The sequence below is a fragment of the Camarhynchus parvulus genome, chromosome 2 (assembly GCF_901933205.1).
Source record: "Camarhynchus parvulus chromosome 2, STF_HiC, whole genome shotgun sequence".
Taxonomy (NCBI): domain Eukaryota; kingdom Metazoa; phylum Chordata; class Aves; order Passeriformes; family Thraupidae; genus Camarhynchus; species Camarhynchus parvulus.
The window spans coordinates 66,578,284-66,593,305 of NC_044572.1; the positions used below are offsets into that span (position 1 = coordinate 66,578,284).

The window sequence follows — 15,022 nt, forward strand, 5'->3', positions numbered from 1 at the left end:
TACTCCAAGTTACAGCACCCCTCTCTCTGACTGAGGAGAGGCTGCAGGCACGCAGGGCGGGCGAAGCGGGACTGGGCTCAGCTGGGTAGCTGTGACGGAGATGCTGACATCCCTGACAATATATGGCCAGTCTAAACCACGGGATATCTTGTCCTTTTAAGGTGGGCCAAGAGCAAGCATCTGTGCAGCAGCAGCAGCACAGCCCCAGCCTGCCATCAATAGCCCCTGGTGTCACTGAAAAAACAGGGGCTCCTGTGCCATACCAACTGGCTGTGCAGATGCCTGGGCACCCACCCTGAGAGGAGACAATCTGTCTGGTTGTTCCTCTGCACAGCATCACGGAAACAAGCAGGCACATTAGTAACGAGAGGAAGAAAGCCACGAAACCATGCGGCTGGGCTGCTCCCTGGCAATTGGTGCCTGCAGCTGTTGGGGAGGGAGGCCGGGAGGGAGGCCGGGAGGGAGGGAGGGAGGGCCTGTCCCTGTCCCCATCTCTGTCCCTCACTCTGATGGCCAGCAGCTCAGCCAAGGGCAGCTTCGGAGCCAGCACGCGAGGTGAAGGTTTAAAGCAAATCTTGGGAGGGAGAAACAAGCAAACATTTCACCCCCTCACACTTGCTCTTCACATGTAGCCAGAGCTGCATGTGTGTGCAGGACGGGTTCAGCAGGGATTACAGAGGCAGGATGAATCACACTGAGGAAGACACAGAAAATCTCCTGTGCTAGTGCCCTGCTTCTTGTGCACTGCTCTGGTTGCAATTCTCTTCCTCCAAGATGAGTATGTGAAGAGTTTCACAGAGGAACTGAATGCACAGGCAATTTTACAAAAATCATTCTGAAAATAGGATAAGCTACAGACTAGGAAAAAACTCCTCTTGGAGTAGCTATGTCCCACACAGTGTTTCACCACTCTAACTGCATCCATATGCTAGCAAACACAGGCAAGCCCAAGGGGGAGAGCATCAGTTTGCTTATTGCAGAGCTCCCAACTCATCCTTTGCAGCCCGACCACACTGTCTTTGCAGGAGATGTCAGCGCACTCTCTGCTTGGAGCACTGTACCAGGCAGCTTGTCAAAACATTTTGTGCTTCACAAGGTAACACAGCAAAATGAGAAAAGAAAAAGCAGAAATTACAGGGATTTAAACCCATTTCCTGGTGGCAGTGTTGTCAACCACCAAGATTTTATCATGAGCCTGTAAAATTTGATGGTGCTACATTACTGCACAAAATCTCAAAATTTTAAAGTCAAAATTCTAGTTTTTTGATTTTTGGAAAAAGGACAAACACATTACATGCTCAGCAAAATACAAAAAGCAAACTGAAGTTACCAGACTAAAAGCCTCAAGCTTTTAAGGATAACCATGATCTCAAATGCTCAACCTGTAATTTTTTAACATACAGGGATAGCAACACAGTGTCCCTTCAATACGCAGTACATTTTGCACTCTGGAAAATATACCTTCTAAAACTAAAATGACTTTTTTAAAGAGAGAAAAAAATTGCAATATCTCAGCACGTTTCTTACATTTTATTTAAAAGCCAACACAGCTGCACTTTAATGTTACTTAAAGATGGAAAACTACATCAAATTACCAAACTTGTTTTAAGCAGACTCAACATGCAAATATTTTGAAGATAGAATGATTCAAGAGTTTGAAGCTATTCTCACTGCTCTTTTCCAGGGAGCATGACTTGCTGACAGGATTAACTACTGCCAGGCTCACGAAGCTGGGAGACAGCTGCCACATGGCAGCCATTTATTACAAAGCTCCACTCCTCTAAAGTTAGGAAAGAGGCAGACTGTTTCATCTGTGTTATCAGCAGGGTTCCTCTGCCCCACAGGCTTTAGTGACTAGGCTTTTTCTAAACAAACACCTCCTTTTCTCCCCCACCTTGTTAACATCATATCTTCCTGTATTCTGTTTCTGGTCAGCACAGAAACTATTCCTCCTATCACATCCTTCAAACAACAACAACAACAACAATCTATAACCAAGGTAATTTTAAAAGTTCAGAACCACAAATCATATCCCCACCCCCTTCCGCCAAAATACATTTTTAAATTAGGGAGTTTTAGCTTGAGATTTTCAGAGGGGAAAGCACAGCCCACAGGGAGGGGAGAGAGAGAGATGCTGGAGCAAAGAGCCTCAGAAGCACACTGTACAGCCCTGCCTCTCCCATCCACCCTAGGAGGCACTTGTAATGTCAGCCTCCAGCTGCAATATCCCAAGGGCCTACAGGTTTTTCATGAGCAAGATAACTGGTAGCACTCCTTCTGAGATTGTATCTCTACACCAAGCAGACTCTGCAGGCCCACAAGCCAAAGCCAACATCTGCCCCCCACCATAAGAGGCACAAGAAGATATCAAGTTAACCAACTCCTACAGTGTGCTAAGGACCAGGAACAGATATAAATCAGCTACATAATCTCCATGTGATATTAAGCATGGACAACCATCAGATGACATTGTCCTGATACTGCGAGCCAGAATTAAAAGATACAAACTAGCTGTTTTAATTGTACAGGGGCTTATTCTAGATATGTATTTGCCACAGATGCCAAAGCACCAAAGATCACTCAGACTGAGGTTTATTGCTCTGTCCAGGTGAAGGAGAAATCCAGCCTTCAGAAAAATAGCTCTCTCCCACCACCTATGAACAAGGTGCCACAAGTTTTGTGAGCACACCGACTAGCTTTGGGCTTGTTTACATAGTTCTAAATTCTGAAATACACGGTTTCTTTCTTGGTTTAGTTAGGCAAATTAATTACAGCAATATATAGTGCTGGCAAGACTCTCCAAGTTGAGATTCACACAGGAAAGCCACTTCAAAAATTTTAAACAGCAGAGCTACTTGCCAGTGGTACTCTTCAGTATGAGTTTTCTTTCTGTTTTTAAGTAGATGCAGTGCAAGTAACCTGTGGGAGGTGCTTCCAGCACACTGACAAAATGAAACAGCGTCTGTTCCTCAAAATGAATGTGCAACACACATGCAAAGAAAGGGCATAGGGATCTCGTTCATCAATTTCTTATGGAATTCAGAAGTCCCTCGGCTTTATCAGAGAGTACAAGAAGCCTTCTCAGGAACAATATATCTCTATCTGACCTGAAAAAATATGTATTTTTGAAACAAGAACTGCATATACACACACACATACACACACACACACACAAATCCCCTTTCATCCACAACCATATCCAGCTGCTGACCTTCTGAGTTCCTTGTAGTATAGACTATGCTCTGGGACTTTAAAAGCCTAGCAGGCATTTCTAAAGGATTTCACAAAGTACACTGGCCTGGCCTTGTAAAAGCTCATGAGGAATCCATGAAGGTCATCGTGCAGCTTAGACAGTCTGCAAACAGCATAATCCACGTGCTGGTGAGGTAAGAAATGACCAAAGTCGGGCGGATAGGCCTGAAGACTTCTGCAAGGAATGTTTCCTCCAACAATGCTGTAAACCCTGGAGGAAATGCCTGCTGATCTTCAAAGCCCTTCAGTAGGAACAGCCTTAAGTTTCCTGAACATGAGCATTCTGGTTGCAAGGCCACAATCCTCTTAGGCATACAGAGAAAAACATAAAAAACAAAGGAAACAAAAAAAAATTTAAAATCCACTAAGGTTAATAACTGCAAATAAGCAGTAGGACTGACCCTCTACTTTGCAACGAGCTGTCGGATCCATCCAGCAAAGTTTTGATGTTCCTCGGCACAACAGCCACACGGATCAAGCAGCAGCTTACAATCTCTGCAGCTTTCCTTTTTCTACTCCAGGCAGTCCTCCACACGTGCAGACTCCTGGACAGCAATACTCTGTTGTTCGGACTACGAGGGGATGCTACAGCTGTGGCTGCCGCACAAGGTGTCCACCGTAACTATATCAAGGCCCCTGCAGTGTGCTGCACTGCCAGCAGAATTTTAGGTACAGCCTTCAGTTGCCTGACGGGTTTCACAGGCGACCATGAGTAAAGGGGAGTCTGGACACCTGCACACTGCAAAGAATTGCAGGAAGTTTATTTCAGGAACGCTGGGGAAAAAAAAAAAAGAACAGACAAAATTGTGAACAGGTTTCTTCAGTAAGTGAAGTTTCAAGTTGCTATTCCTCCAGCCAAAAACGTCTGCTGCTAGTCCAAAACCACCCTCTCCTTCCAAAAAACCAATTCTACTGCTAGTGCTTCACACTTTTTCATGAAACAGATGATACAGACAATTCTTGAAATTCACATATGAAAAGGGAAATCAATTTCCTTCTGCTGACTCCATTGATAAATATCTAACAAAAACATTAGCCTGAAACAAATTCATATGAACTATGTATAGGTTCAATCCAATTCTGGGTAAAGTAGTAGTTGCAAACAGAGAAAAATGAACAAACAGCAACAAAAAGTGATCAAGTGGCCTGTGCACCCACCCCAATTTCTGCAGGAGGACAGCAAGAGTTTGCCAGTGGAAACTTGACTAATCACTTTCAAATATGCACATACAGCAAAGCAACACTGAAATATCATCATCAGACCTATGATACTGAAAGTCACACTTCTTTTGAGGAGTGATGCTTCCACATTTACAGTTTCTCAGGCATATAAATATACACCCCCACACAGCTACCTTCTTTTAATTCTAAGCATGGAATCACCGTGCTTTAAAGTTTTAAGCCAGTACACGCTATAACAATATTTTTATTTACATCAATCTTGCTAAGATCACTTAGAATATACAACCAGAAGTGAAGAAAACCTTAAGTATTTTAAAAGAACCACAAAATTTTAAAAAACCCTGATAATTCACTGATTAGGTTATAACTCTTTAAAGGAACAAACTGTTATTTCTACCCCTGACAGATTCAATCCTCCAAATTTCACACAAAAATCGTTTTCTTTCAGAGCAAAAGTAAAGGACAAAGAAACCTCAACACAAGAACTCATATTTTCATTCAGATGCTAAATAGCAGGAGCTGTTTCCCACTTCCAGCTCAACCACTACTGCTTTGTAGTAAGCTTTACATGCCTCATGGAACTAAACCATCAATATAAAAAGATGCAAGAGAAGAATTCAGGCAATCAGTAGCCATCTCAACCTGTACAGCAGAGAAGCATGTATTATGAATGAGTTAAAACAGGAAACTGAAAGGAGAATACAAGCAAAACCACTAGTTAAATGAATTATTTTCTACTGTAAGGTGAAAAACTTTTCTTAATCTACCCACTCATTTCACACACAGTAACATGCAACTATCATTCTACCAAAAATTAGAAGAGAGTCACCACCAGATTTGTTTCACTCATTTCTTCATGTGAACTTCAAATGGGGTTTCTGAAGCTACAAAATTTTGCCATCCCTATCTAGTAAGAGCTGAAGACAGAAACTGGCCCTCTCCTTATCTGTTAGGGTCTGGCATGCCATGGGGGCTATGAAGGTAGGCACTTTCATAAGCAGAAACATGTTCAGCGCTTTCACACCAAACTTTAAACTTCCTAAAATCTCCAAACACGGACAATTTCTGATGTAACAAGGTCTTTAAAACAGCAGTAAGCAAGCTCCCTGAAGGGTGGGGTAATTGGGAGGGTTATCACACCTCTGGGGAAGTCACAGGCTCTATCTTGGCAGTGTTTCATCCCTCAGTATACCCAGGGGACTGATTAGTTCATGATAAGCAATTAGGCACCCCAGGGAGGACGGTTAACCGTCTTACCAAAACAAAAAGGCTGCACAAATGTAAGTCTCATTAGATTAAAGAAACACTATCTGCAGAACAGCAAATTTGTGTTTATTCCCTTCTACTGGAACTTGCAAGTACTACATTTTGCCTACATATGGCACACACAGAACTCAGAAATCCCAAATTTGAGCACGTACTTGATGCTAAATTGGTAACAAATGCTCTGAAGCATTTTCTTTCCCAAGACACTAGTGCTGTGATGCAGGAAAAAAGGAGGGGGGACAGAGGGGAGGAATACAGTAAATACTGATTAGAAGATTTGAACTAGCAATCTCATTCAATTAAATTCTCTTCCTCATTGTTAAAATAGTTCCTAACCAAGGATGAGTCGCAGAAAGTGGGTCCTGGAAAGGCTATACATGGCTGAATGCTGATTGAATTTTAGAATGAGACCCCAAGTCAGCAGCAGACCTACCACTACGTGCCTTGCTCCTAAAAAAAATGTCTGGGAAGCTCCTGCCTGCTGTGGGGCTTGTGGTGAGGCACCTACGCATATCACAGTCCTACCTATGTTCAATCTTTATCTCTGATGAAGCAGAGGGACAAATTCATCTTTTGCCTGCCAACTGATGTAAAAGCTCCAACACACCCTGATGGGGCTGCTCCTGACTTACATCAGGCTCAATATATTTCAAAGTACTTCGATGGCTTAAAATATGAAGGAATGCTTTTCAATTAGGCGACCCCCTGTCCTTTTCTGTTCTTTTATCTTTTTTTAACAGTTTGCCATCCAGTGATAGGAGGGAACCCCAGCTGCATAGCCTGAGCTTTTATCTTCTGCTGACCATGCAACAACACAAAGCTCAGCGCTGGATTTCCTGCTGCTTGCCGAAAGGGGCTGTTCAGCTTGTTTAAATATTACTTGCCTTGGGAGCCTTGGAGTTGTGCCCAAGCACTGTACTGTATCTTCCCAGCATCCATTTCAGCATGTACTTTAAAGGTCTTCAGGTTCCATGTACTATGCTCCCTCTCTGCTACAGGAGGAGCCTCATGACTCCAGAAAAGAAAAGAAACCCCATTCAACTCCTCCCTCTCTCCCCATTTTCCCCACTAATCCCTCTGCCTCATTCCATTACGCAGGTAACAGAAGTCCTTGTTCATCCCAAAAGCATGCAAATACATTTAGTCCTGTAAACTGAACCAACCACAACCAAGGTAAAAGACATTTTGGTACAAAAGGCTACAGCTAGGAAGAAATCAGATGCCATGTATCTTGTACAGCAAGCTACCAGTGTGCAGTGAGCAAGCAACCAAGAAAGTACAGTAGCAAAAGTGGATTGAGTACAGCAGCCTCCTGCCATACTAAATTTATAGTCTCCACTGTGGATTTTAGAAAAAAAGAATCTTTAAACACAACTGAATTTGCAAACTTAACATTAAGGCACTTTCCTTTTCCGTCCAGAGTGGTGATGAAAAAACCCCACAGTTTTCACAAAACCAGAAAGGATATTCCAGCCTATAGGAATTCTTTCAGAAGTCTCCTTTTCACAATTACAGTGCCAACGGGAGGCTGAAGTCTGGCTACAAGGTCAGGAGGAGATAATCTTGGCCAATAGAAATTATTTGCATCAGGCCAAAGGCAGCACCAGGCCACCCATTAAGCAGCCCAGCAGGCCTCACTGTTAACCTGTGAGCAGCCGGAAACAGCTGATAGGAATGGAGAAGCAGGAGGTAAAAATCCAGATTCACAATCTATCCATGAGAGCTCTACACACAGCCATTCAAATCAGGAAAACTTCAGTAAATACTGACTGTGAGAACTGTCCTGTAAGATGATGTCTCTCATTTTCCATGGCAGCTGGGATGCAGAAATACATGCACCCCCACAAGCTGATGTAGGACTGCAGGAAATTCAAGGCTAGAAGTGAAAACCTGCTTTTAGTCTGTTCTGCTTTGCCTCAGCCTGCAGCGTACAGACTGATTTAACCTGATGTAAGCCACAGCTGTCATTCAGAAGGACAGACTGCCAGTCCTCACTTTACCCCACAGCTCTGGCCACGTGTTCTCCCTCCAGCCTCATGCTAGTTCTAGAGTTTGAACAACCACATGGTGATCCCGGATCATGGAACAGATCTGAATTGAGATTTGCGTTTGTGTTTGGTTTTTGTTTGTACTTAAAAATGCACATACATACAGTTTCATCAACAGCCTTCACACATGGGAGCTGAGACATAGTCAAATTACACCCTCTATTTGAGTGAGAGATGAGAGACCTGAGCAAGAATGTTGTCGGTAACTCTACTCCTGCAGTGCTGCAGTACCGGGGAAAGATGAAAAGATGTAGTGGAACGAACCCACAACCCACTCCATCTCCAGACTCCCTCCTCCCACTCCCCCCTTGCTCCCTGGTCTCCAACTCAGAGCTCACTTGCAGCATCTCTGCCATAAAAAAATCTAAAAATATACCTGAAGTTCAGTTTTCCGATTAAACCCAGTGAAAATAAGTTCACAATAAAATAAACTACCACAATTAAAATGTCTCTACTGCACCTCTCCCATGGCATCCCTGGATGAGGAGAGAAAGAGAGCAAGAGCAGTCTTAGGCAATGAGCTAGTACTTTTCTGCTTACCTATCCAATTTTTCCTACATCAAGAACTGGGTGTAACTTTTACACAGTGCTAAGCACAAAACAAACACAACTCGAAAATATCCACCTCCCTTCCCGCACATGGCGGAACTACACCTAATTTTAAACTCATTTGTTTGTTTGTAAACTTTTGTCAATGACCCTTTCCCCATGCACGAAGACAAAATTTACCCCCTCCAATACCACTCATGCTTCATTAAATCACATCAGTAACAATGCTGAAACAGCCTGCCACCGTGTGCCACATGTACCACCACAGCTCCAGAGCCAGCAGCAAGTAGGGCAAGCAGCTCACCTGGAGTCCCCAGATACTTTAGAAACAATATTTACAAACCTTGGGCCCTTGGATTTAACATACAGCACAGTGGGAATGGTACACATGCTTCCACAGGGGCAGCTCACATCCTAGAGAGATCGGTGTTTATTGTAAAATGCATCACCTTAAGGGGACAGGATGGGACAGAGGTAGAGAAAAGAAATCAAAGCTGCAGAGGGACAGGACGTGTTGCCCTGAGCATGTCCTCAGGCACTGCTAGCTCACATTGCTAGCACCATCTGATCTCTCAAAGCTAAACATGGAATGTAGGTAGCAAGTCAAAACGCTGTGCAGGCCTGGAGATGTGACCCATCAGCTGTTTCTGCATTATAATTATTGCACTGGGGCACAGTAGGACCAAAAGTTTCCCTGGGCAGATTTCTGCAAAGCTCTGGCTTGTTAGAAATGACAAGAAAGGTCACATGCTGCTTTCAGATTTGTGATTACAGTCACTTTTCTGCAGGACTGGCATTCCCTGTTTAAAATCCTCAGTCTGCAAGAGAAGTGGAAGGCCCAGAACTGTTTCATGCTATTCAAAACTGCATTAAGAAGTGAGATTGTACAGAACTGTGATCTCCCTCACCCCCCTTCATAGGACAGCCAGGAGTTTCTCTCGGATGCAGTGAAGCAGCACTCCTGAATCACGATTCTCTGCATTTCTCAGTTGGTCTTGGTCACTTCCCCTTCAGGCCACTTCTGCTCCCAGGCTTCCTCTCACTCTCTTTTTATTTTTAAAGTTTCTGTTACTAATAAAAAAATTATTGCAATACCATCATTTCCTTGTATTATAGTATTCTCTAGTGAACTGATTAATTCTCAGAGTGATCCTGACCCTCAGCTCCCACTGGGCCTCAAGTGATGCAAAAGGCTTCTTTCAGATTCTCCTCCATTTTATTTTTGTCCCAACATGCACAGAACTCAGTTTTGCAACTCTGGACTTAAAATGCAAATATCTTCACTTTTAGGAAATCTGATTGTTTCTATAACATGCTCAGAATTAAGCAAAGCTCAAAGAGTACAAGTCAGTAAGGAAATTATTTTATCCAATATACATTGAACACATTGTACTGTCCAGGCTTTGCTCTGTAAGTAAACTTTAAATTATTAAGAGCCCAGTTTTGTCAGGCAGTGACATGAAGTTTAGTGCAACAGGTCAATGGAGAACCATCAACAAAACCTGTAGAAGGACAACAAAAGCCTACAGCAGTACACAACTGCAGCATTTCTGTGACACAAAACACAGCAGACACTGTAAATCTGGGTAGCACAGCCCCTTTCCAAATGACTGCCTTTACAAGATTTGCAGACTGGAGGGATGCTTTCAAGGAGGCCACTTTCAGCTACATCAAGCTTCCTGTTTGACACCATGTGGACTCACCCTGCCCTCCCACCTGTCCCTCAACCAGATAAAACAAAAATCTTAGCACTATTAGTGTATTTCCCAACCAAGGTGCACTCAAAGCAAAATCACTGTGAGGGCCAAACAGTACAGGGATATTGCCCAAACTTCTAAGGCACTATTTTTTGCAAGAGCAGAGAGGTATTAGAATGCCAGGCGGTTAATGGGGAGATGGACACGAGGAAGACATCAATAAGTGACGAACAAGTCTGTAGGTCAGAAAAGCACACTGGAGGCTAAGAGACCAAAAGCTCTGTTAGCACAAGAAGAGTACCCATCTCTAAGAAACCACTTTCTCCTATTCTCCCCATCCCCTCCCTGATACCCTTCTCCCTGCTGTAACTCAGAATAGCAAGGCAAGTGATGTGTAACCATGCACCAGAAGAACTGGCTAATACATTGTCAGCCAGCATAAACAAAAACCACCAATGAACCCTGCTAGTGGTTAACTGCAAATTTTTGCTTTACACTGCCAAGGGTTCCCTTGTCAATGCACATAGAAATGCCCTCTTAGAAATGCCAAATCTGCTCAAACCCAGATTTACAAATACATCCACAGATATTCTACACATCTGCTTCCACCTGGTGGATTACAAGAGATGGAGACTGCAGCATTTTTTAAACACATGTGTAAACCCACCTCTAAAATTAGTTGCATGGTAATGCTGTGGGCTAGAGGGGCAGAGAGGTTGGGCTCAGGGGCAAGGGAGAAGTTTGCAAGAAATGGAGTAAGAATCACTAAACTGTTTAAATCAGTTTTAAATTCAGTTTTCCCTCTTGGAAAACAAACAAAAAAGTGATTTTCTTTCATTTTGAGGAGTTCTTTAAAACAGAAGCGGACAGAACTATTCAGTATTGCTCTGGGGTGCTTAACATGAATAAATAACTTCAATCAAGTGTCTTGTTAAAGAACTTAAAATTCTCTTTCCACAGTCCCCCCTTCCATAATCAAGCAAAAGAATATATTATACATACACCTGGTATATAATCAAAACAAAACCATTAAGTAATTTATTGCTAGCCATAACTACAGAAACCAGGGGTTCTTTTACCACTTTAGCAAAGCAAATGAGAAATGTCAGGGAGTATCCTGAGAAACTCTCTGTTGCAAATTCTTTCAGGTCTGGTTTCTAAAAATTTCCTTGCTATGATACCTGCAAACGCAGCTTTGCAGTAACTTCCAGTTCCATTTTCATACACGTATTTTTAAATACAGCAGCAGCCTTTGCCCTGTGTATTGAAGACCAGGGGTATTTCATTCTCTGTGGCCAAGGTGTGCAGGAAAGCTGACTGGAGATCCTAGAGGTGTGGCACATTTCTTTTTTGCTCTAAATACTTCTGACTGGAAGCAAAGGTAAGTATTACTCCAGCCTCAATCTGTTTCCCTCTTGCACCCACAGCAGCTTAGTAAGATACAGTCAACAGGCTACTGCAAATTACACTTAAGGGCTCATTACAAACCAAGGCCTCAGTCTTGCTAATGAACTGATACTAATAGGTTCATTCTATGGAGGAGAGCCATTAGCTTCAGTAGTGGTCCCTGAATCAGGAAATTTGTTTACATCACATGCACAGGTATTTACAATCTTCTAGGCCCTTGTTTTTATTTAGGAGACCAGTGGTGTTTGGCAAGGAGTGCAAATCTTGTCCAACAACTTTCAAGCTACCCTTACTCCACATGGAGCAGAAGTGCCTACAGAGTAAAGTACTTTCACAAGAACAGTGTTTTCATCTTACACTAATCCCTCAACCAGGAATTCTTTACCTGTACCTGTACATCACAGAGCAAGAGAAACAATCACACATTCCCCATGTATGTTTTGCATCTGAAAGAGTGAACAAATACAGAGATATATGCACAAGATCACTAAAGTGCTTACTCAGGATGTGGGACTAGGTTACCAAGTTCAGTCTTTACAGAGCTGAAATTACCTACTCTGCAAGCAAGACAGACATGAGGATACTTGGCTTCCACTGGATCATGCACAGCCCCTTTTACTTCCGAATTACAAAAGACATTAGGACCAGACCACACTGGAGAAATCACCATTGCCATTATCAGCAATGACAACAAAAACTTATTCAATTGATGCTATAATTCTAATCTCCCACGCATTTGTCTTTCTCAAACCTCAATGCCCCAGCATTACAGCTTTGAGAACTTGAAGAACAGGCCAATGTTTTTCCCCTTGTTAGGGACTCAAAGTTTGCAGTAGGTTTTTTCCTATTTTCTATAAAAAAGGGGGACATGAAAGTAATTCAAAGCCTTCAGTCACTTTTCCCTCACCTTCATTCTCAGAAATGGCTGAAGAATTTTTTTTACTACTTACTTTTCTTTCAAAAGCAAATGTGGCCTGAAGCTAAACACCTGACATCCAGTGTTTAAGCAAAAATGGTTAAAGCTCTGTAGAGCCACATGCAAGAGAAAACAGGGGCAGTAATAAAACTGCCTGGTGATCTCCAATTGGAAATCCTCCTGGCAGCCCAGATTCTTTCATGCAGAGCAACTTACTGACATTCTCTCTCCATTCCTCTCCCTGATGACTCTCTCACTACAATCTGGAAATTTGAAAGCTGACTAAGCTCCCTGAAAACTGGTCTGGTTAGCCCCAGTCACCCCCGCTCCAAAACGGTGAAAGCAAGACCGTGTGATATCTCAGCAGATGAGGTCTGAGACTAAACTGGTGGAATTGGCAGCAAATATTAAATGTACCTTTTTTTCCTCGAGTTCAGTTGCTGTCATGGACCCTCATTCTAAAAGTCAAGAGAGATTTTCAATGCGTTTTTGGGCTTGCTGACTTTAAGCCCACTTAAAGGATAAACTCCACTTGAGATTGTTCAGAACTCAGAAAATGTTTGGAGAAAGGAAGCAGAAAAAAGCTGAAATTCTCTCACAGTCACATAAGCCCAAGAGCCACAGCCTTAACACCATCAGTTTCCCATCTCAGTAAGTGTCTTGCAATACTTGTTTTTGTAATCGTTTTCCATGCTGTCTACACAAAAAAAGCACCTCAGAAGCCAGAATAACTACATTCCTCACACATGGACCCTTTCCAGACTCACCCCAAACCTTTCTGTGCTTAAGGTCCTATACATACATGAACACACAGCTCATTTACAGGCCCAGCAGTTAATTCACCTTTAAGTCGTCCTAATTTTGAGGCTGAACACTTCCTAAACTTGTGTATCCCTGATGGCTGTCTGAGGGAAGGCAGGCTGCCTCCTGCTTTCTCTGCATTCCTGGCTGGCAGGGCAGGACTGCAGTGCGGCCTACCCGTGCTGCTCTGCCCTAACCACGCTGCTGCGTCCACACGCACGCGGGGGCCATCACGGCCACCACTGTGTACACAGGTCCCCTCTTCCTGAGAAATTCAGTGACAAACTGCCTGCTTTACAGTTGTTCCTTTTCAACTCTTTTTTTTTTTTTTTTAGGACAAAGACACCTCCTCACCACCCTCATTTCCTCATCACCTCCGCTCAGAAAGCCAGAGGCTCACTGATCCCATGGTAGATGGCAAGGCCTTCGAATCAGTGTCTGCTGGAACCAGCCTAGGTAATGTTCAGACAGGGCACACATCACAATCTCTCTTCCAGAAACTTTAAAATCCAAAATGAAAATGTTCCACCCATCACCTTGAATGCTGCCAGGCAGTAAAAATGCTAATAAAAGAAGTCACAGTAGGAGAAGTCTCTGGCTACCTGCCTGGGGTCTGATGACTGCAGGTAAGTCCTTGAGAGGAAAGGATGTGATCTGGCCACCACTGGTGGTTGCTTCCTTCAGATCCTCCAGCAGATCCTGCCCTACAGACCAGGCCCTGTGTTCAGCTCTCCTAGGTTCCTACATTTCTCAGGCATAACAAACAGTAATGGCAGAACACCAGTAAGAGCTGCCCCAACTCAACAGCAACCGTGTCTTCTTATCACCCTGCCGCAATGCCACAGATATCCCGGGGCTCAACACCACCAATTCGGAAGTACATCCTCTCTGACTATGTCAAAACAAACCCCATTTTGGAAAGGTTTTTAAGAACAAAAAGTCACAGTCCAAATTTTTGTGCAAGGAACAAACCCTACAATACCTGCCTTGTGGGCTCCAGGCCCTGAAAGCTGCCAGAAACAGCTGAAGGATGGAGGGAGAAGGAGGATTTTTGTGATGAATCCTCTTCTCAGGAAATTTTAGAAATAACTGTACAATCACACAGATGCAATGCATTCCTCAAATAAGGATGTAAACTGAGAATGGGAACTATTTTAAAAATCACTATGGCTTCAGGTTTTATATTTATTTACTGTTTTAGCTGCAAAAGATAAATGGTCTCCTGTAATAGAAAATTATTTTCAACTTCAATATATAATTAACACAGGAACTGATACCTTTAGATCTTTCCTATGCATTTGTATCATAGACTCAATAGCACAAACACAAGGATGCCTACCTGTAAGGTTCATAACCACACCTCTGCATTAAAAAGATTACTGAGCAGTCTAACAAAAGGGTGTTTACTTTTAGTGCACCCTGATTCTGTATCACTCATTTGCAATCTCTAACACTGATATCACTCAACTGATACCTACTGATATTTGAAGACAAAGGGACCCATGTTTCTCCCTCAATCAGATTTCATAAATCCACAAAAGTAAAAATAAAACAAGTCAAGAGACAGAAGAATCAGGCCTTTGGGATGCTATACTACTGCCTTCAGTGTGGCTAATTTTGATGAGCTTGTTGAAGCACAGCCTTTAGCCAAGTGCTTTTTCATACAAACATCCACAGCTCAGAGACGATTAATCACCATTTATTACTCACCTTCTGGCAACACCCACTCTAAGCTAGGCACCATCCAGACACATTAAGACAGACAGACCCAGTCTGAAGGCTTTGTGGTAAAAAAAAGCCATTTCTGAGACCCGATGCTGATGCAGAGATACCTAGAGACCCCCATGGTACTCAGCACAGCTACTGGATCTGCCAGAATAAAGGTGCTGGCAGGAACGCTTAAT

The 15,022-nt window shown here is 43.0% G+C and overlaps 1 protein-coding gene across 6 annotated transcripts in view; it reads right to left on the reverse strand.

Moving 5' to 3' along the window:
• RREB1 (ras responsive element binding protein 1) overlaps positions 1-15,022 on the reverse strand; it is a 121,342-nt gene that overhangs the window by 71,874 nt on the left and 34,446 nt on the right. For 2 of the 6 annotated variants that reach the window (XM_030943081.1, XM_030943082.1), the window contains one exon: positions 3,654-4,026. The exons of the other annotated variants lie outside the window; for them this stretch is intronic. In XM_030943081.1, coding sequence (XP_030798941.1) covers positions 3,654-3,684 — 31 coding nt within the window. In that variant the 5' untranslated portion in view covers positions 3,685-4,026. The remainder of the gene's footprint in view (positions 1-3,653; positions 4,027-15,022) is intronic. 6 annotated transcript variants of the gene reach the window in all.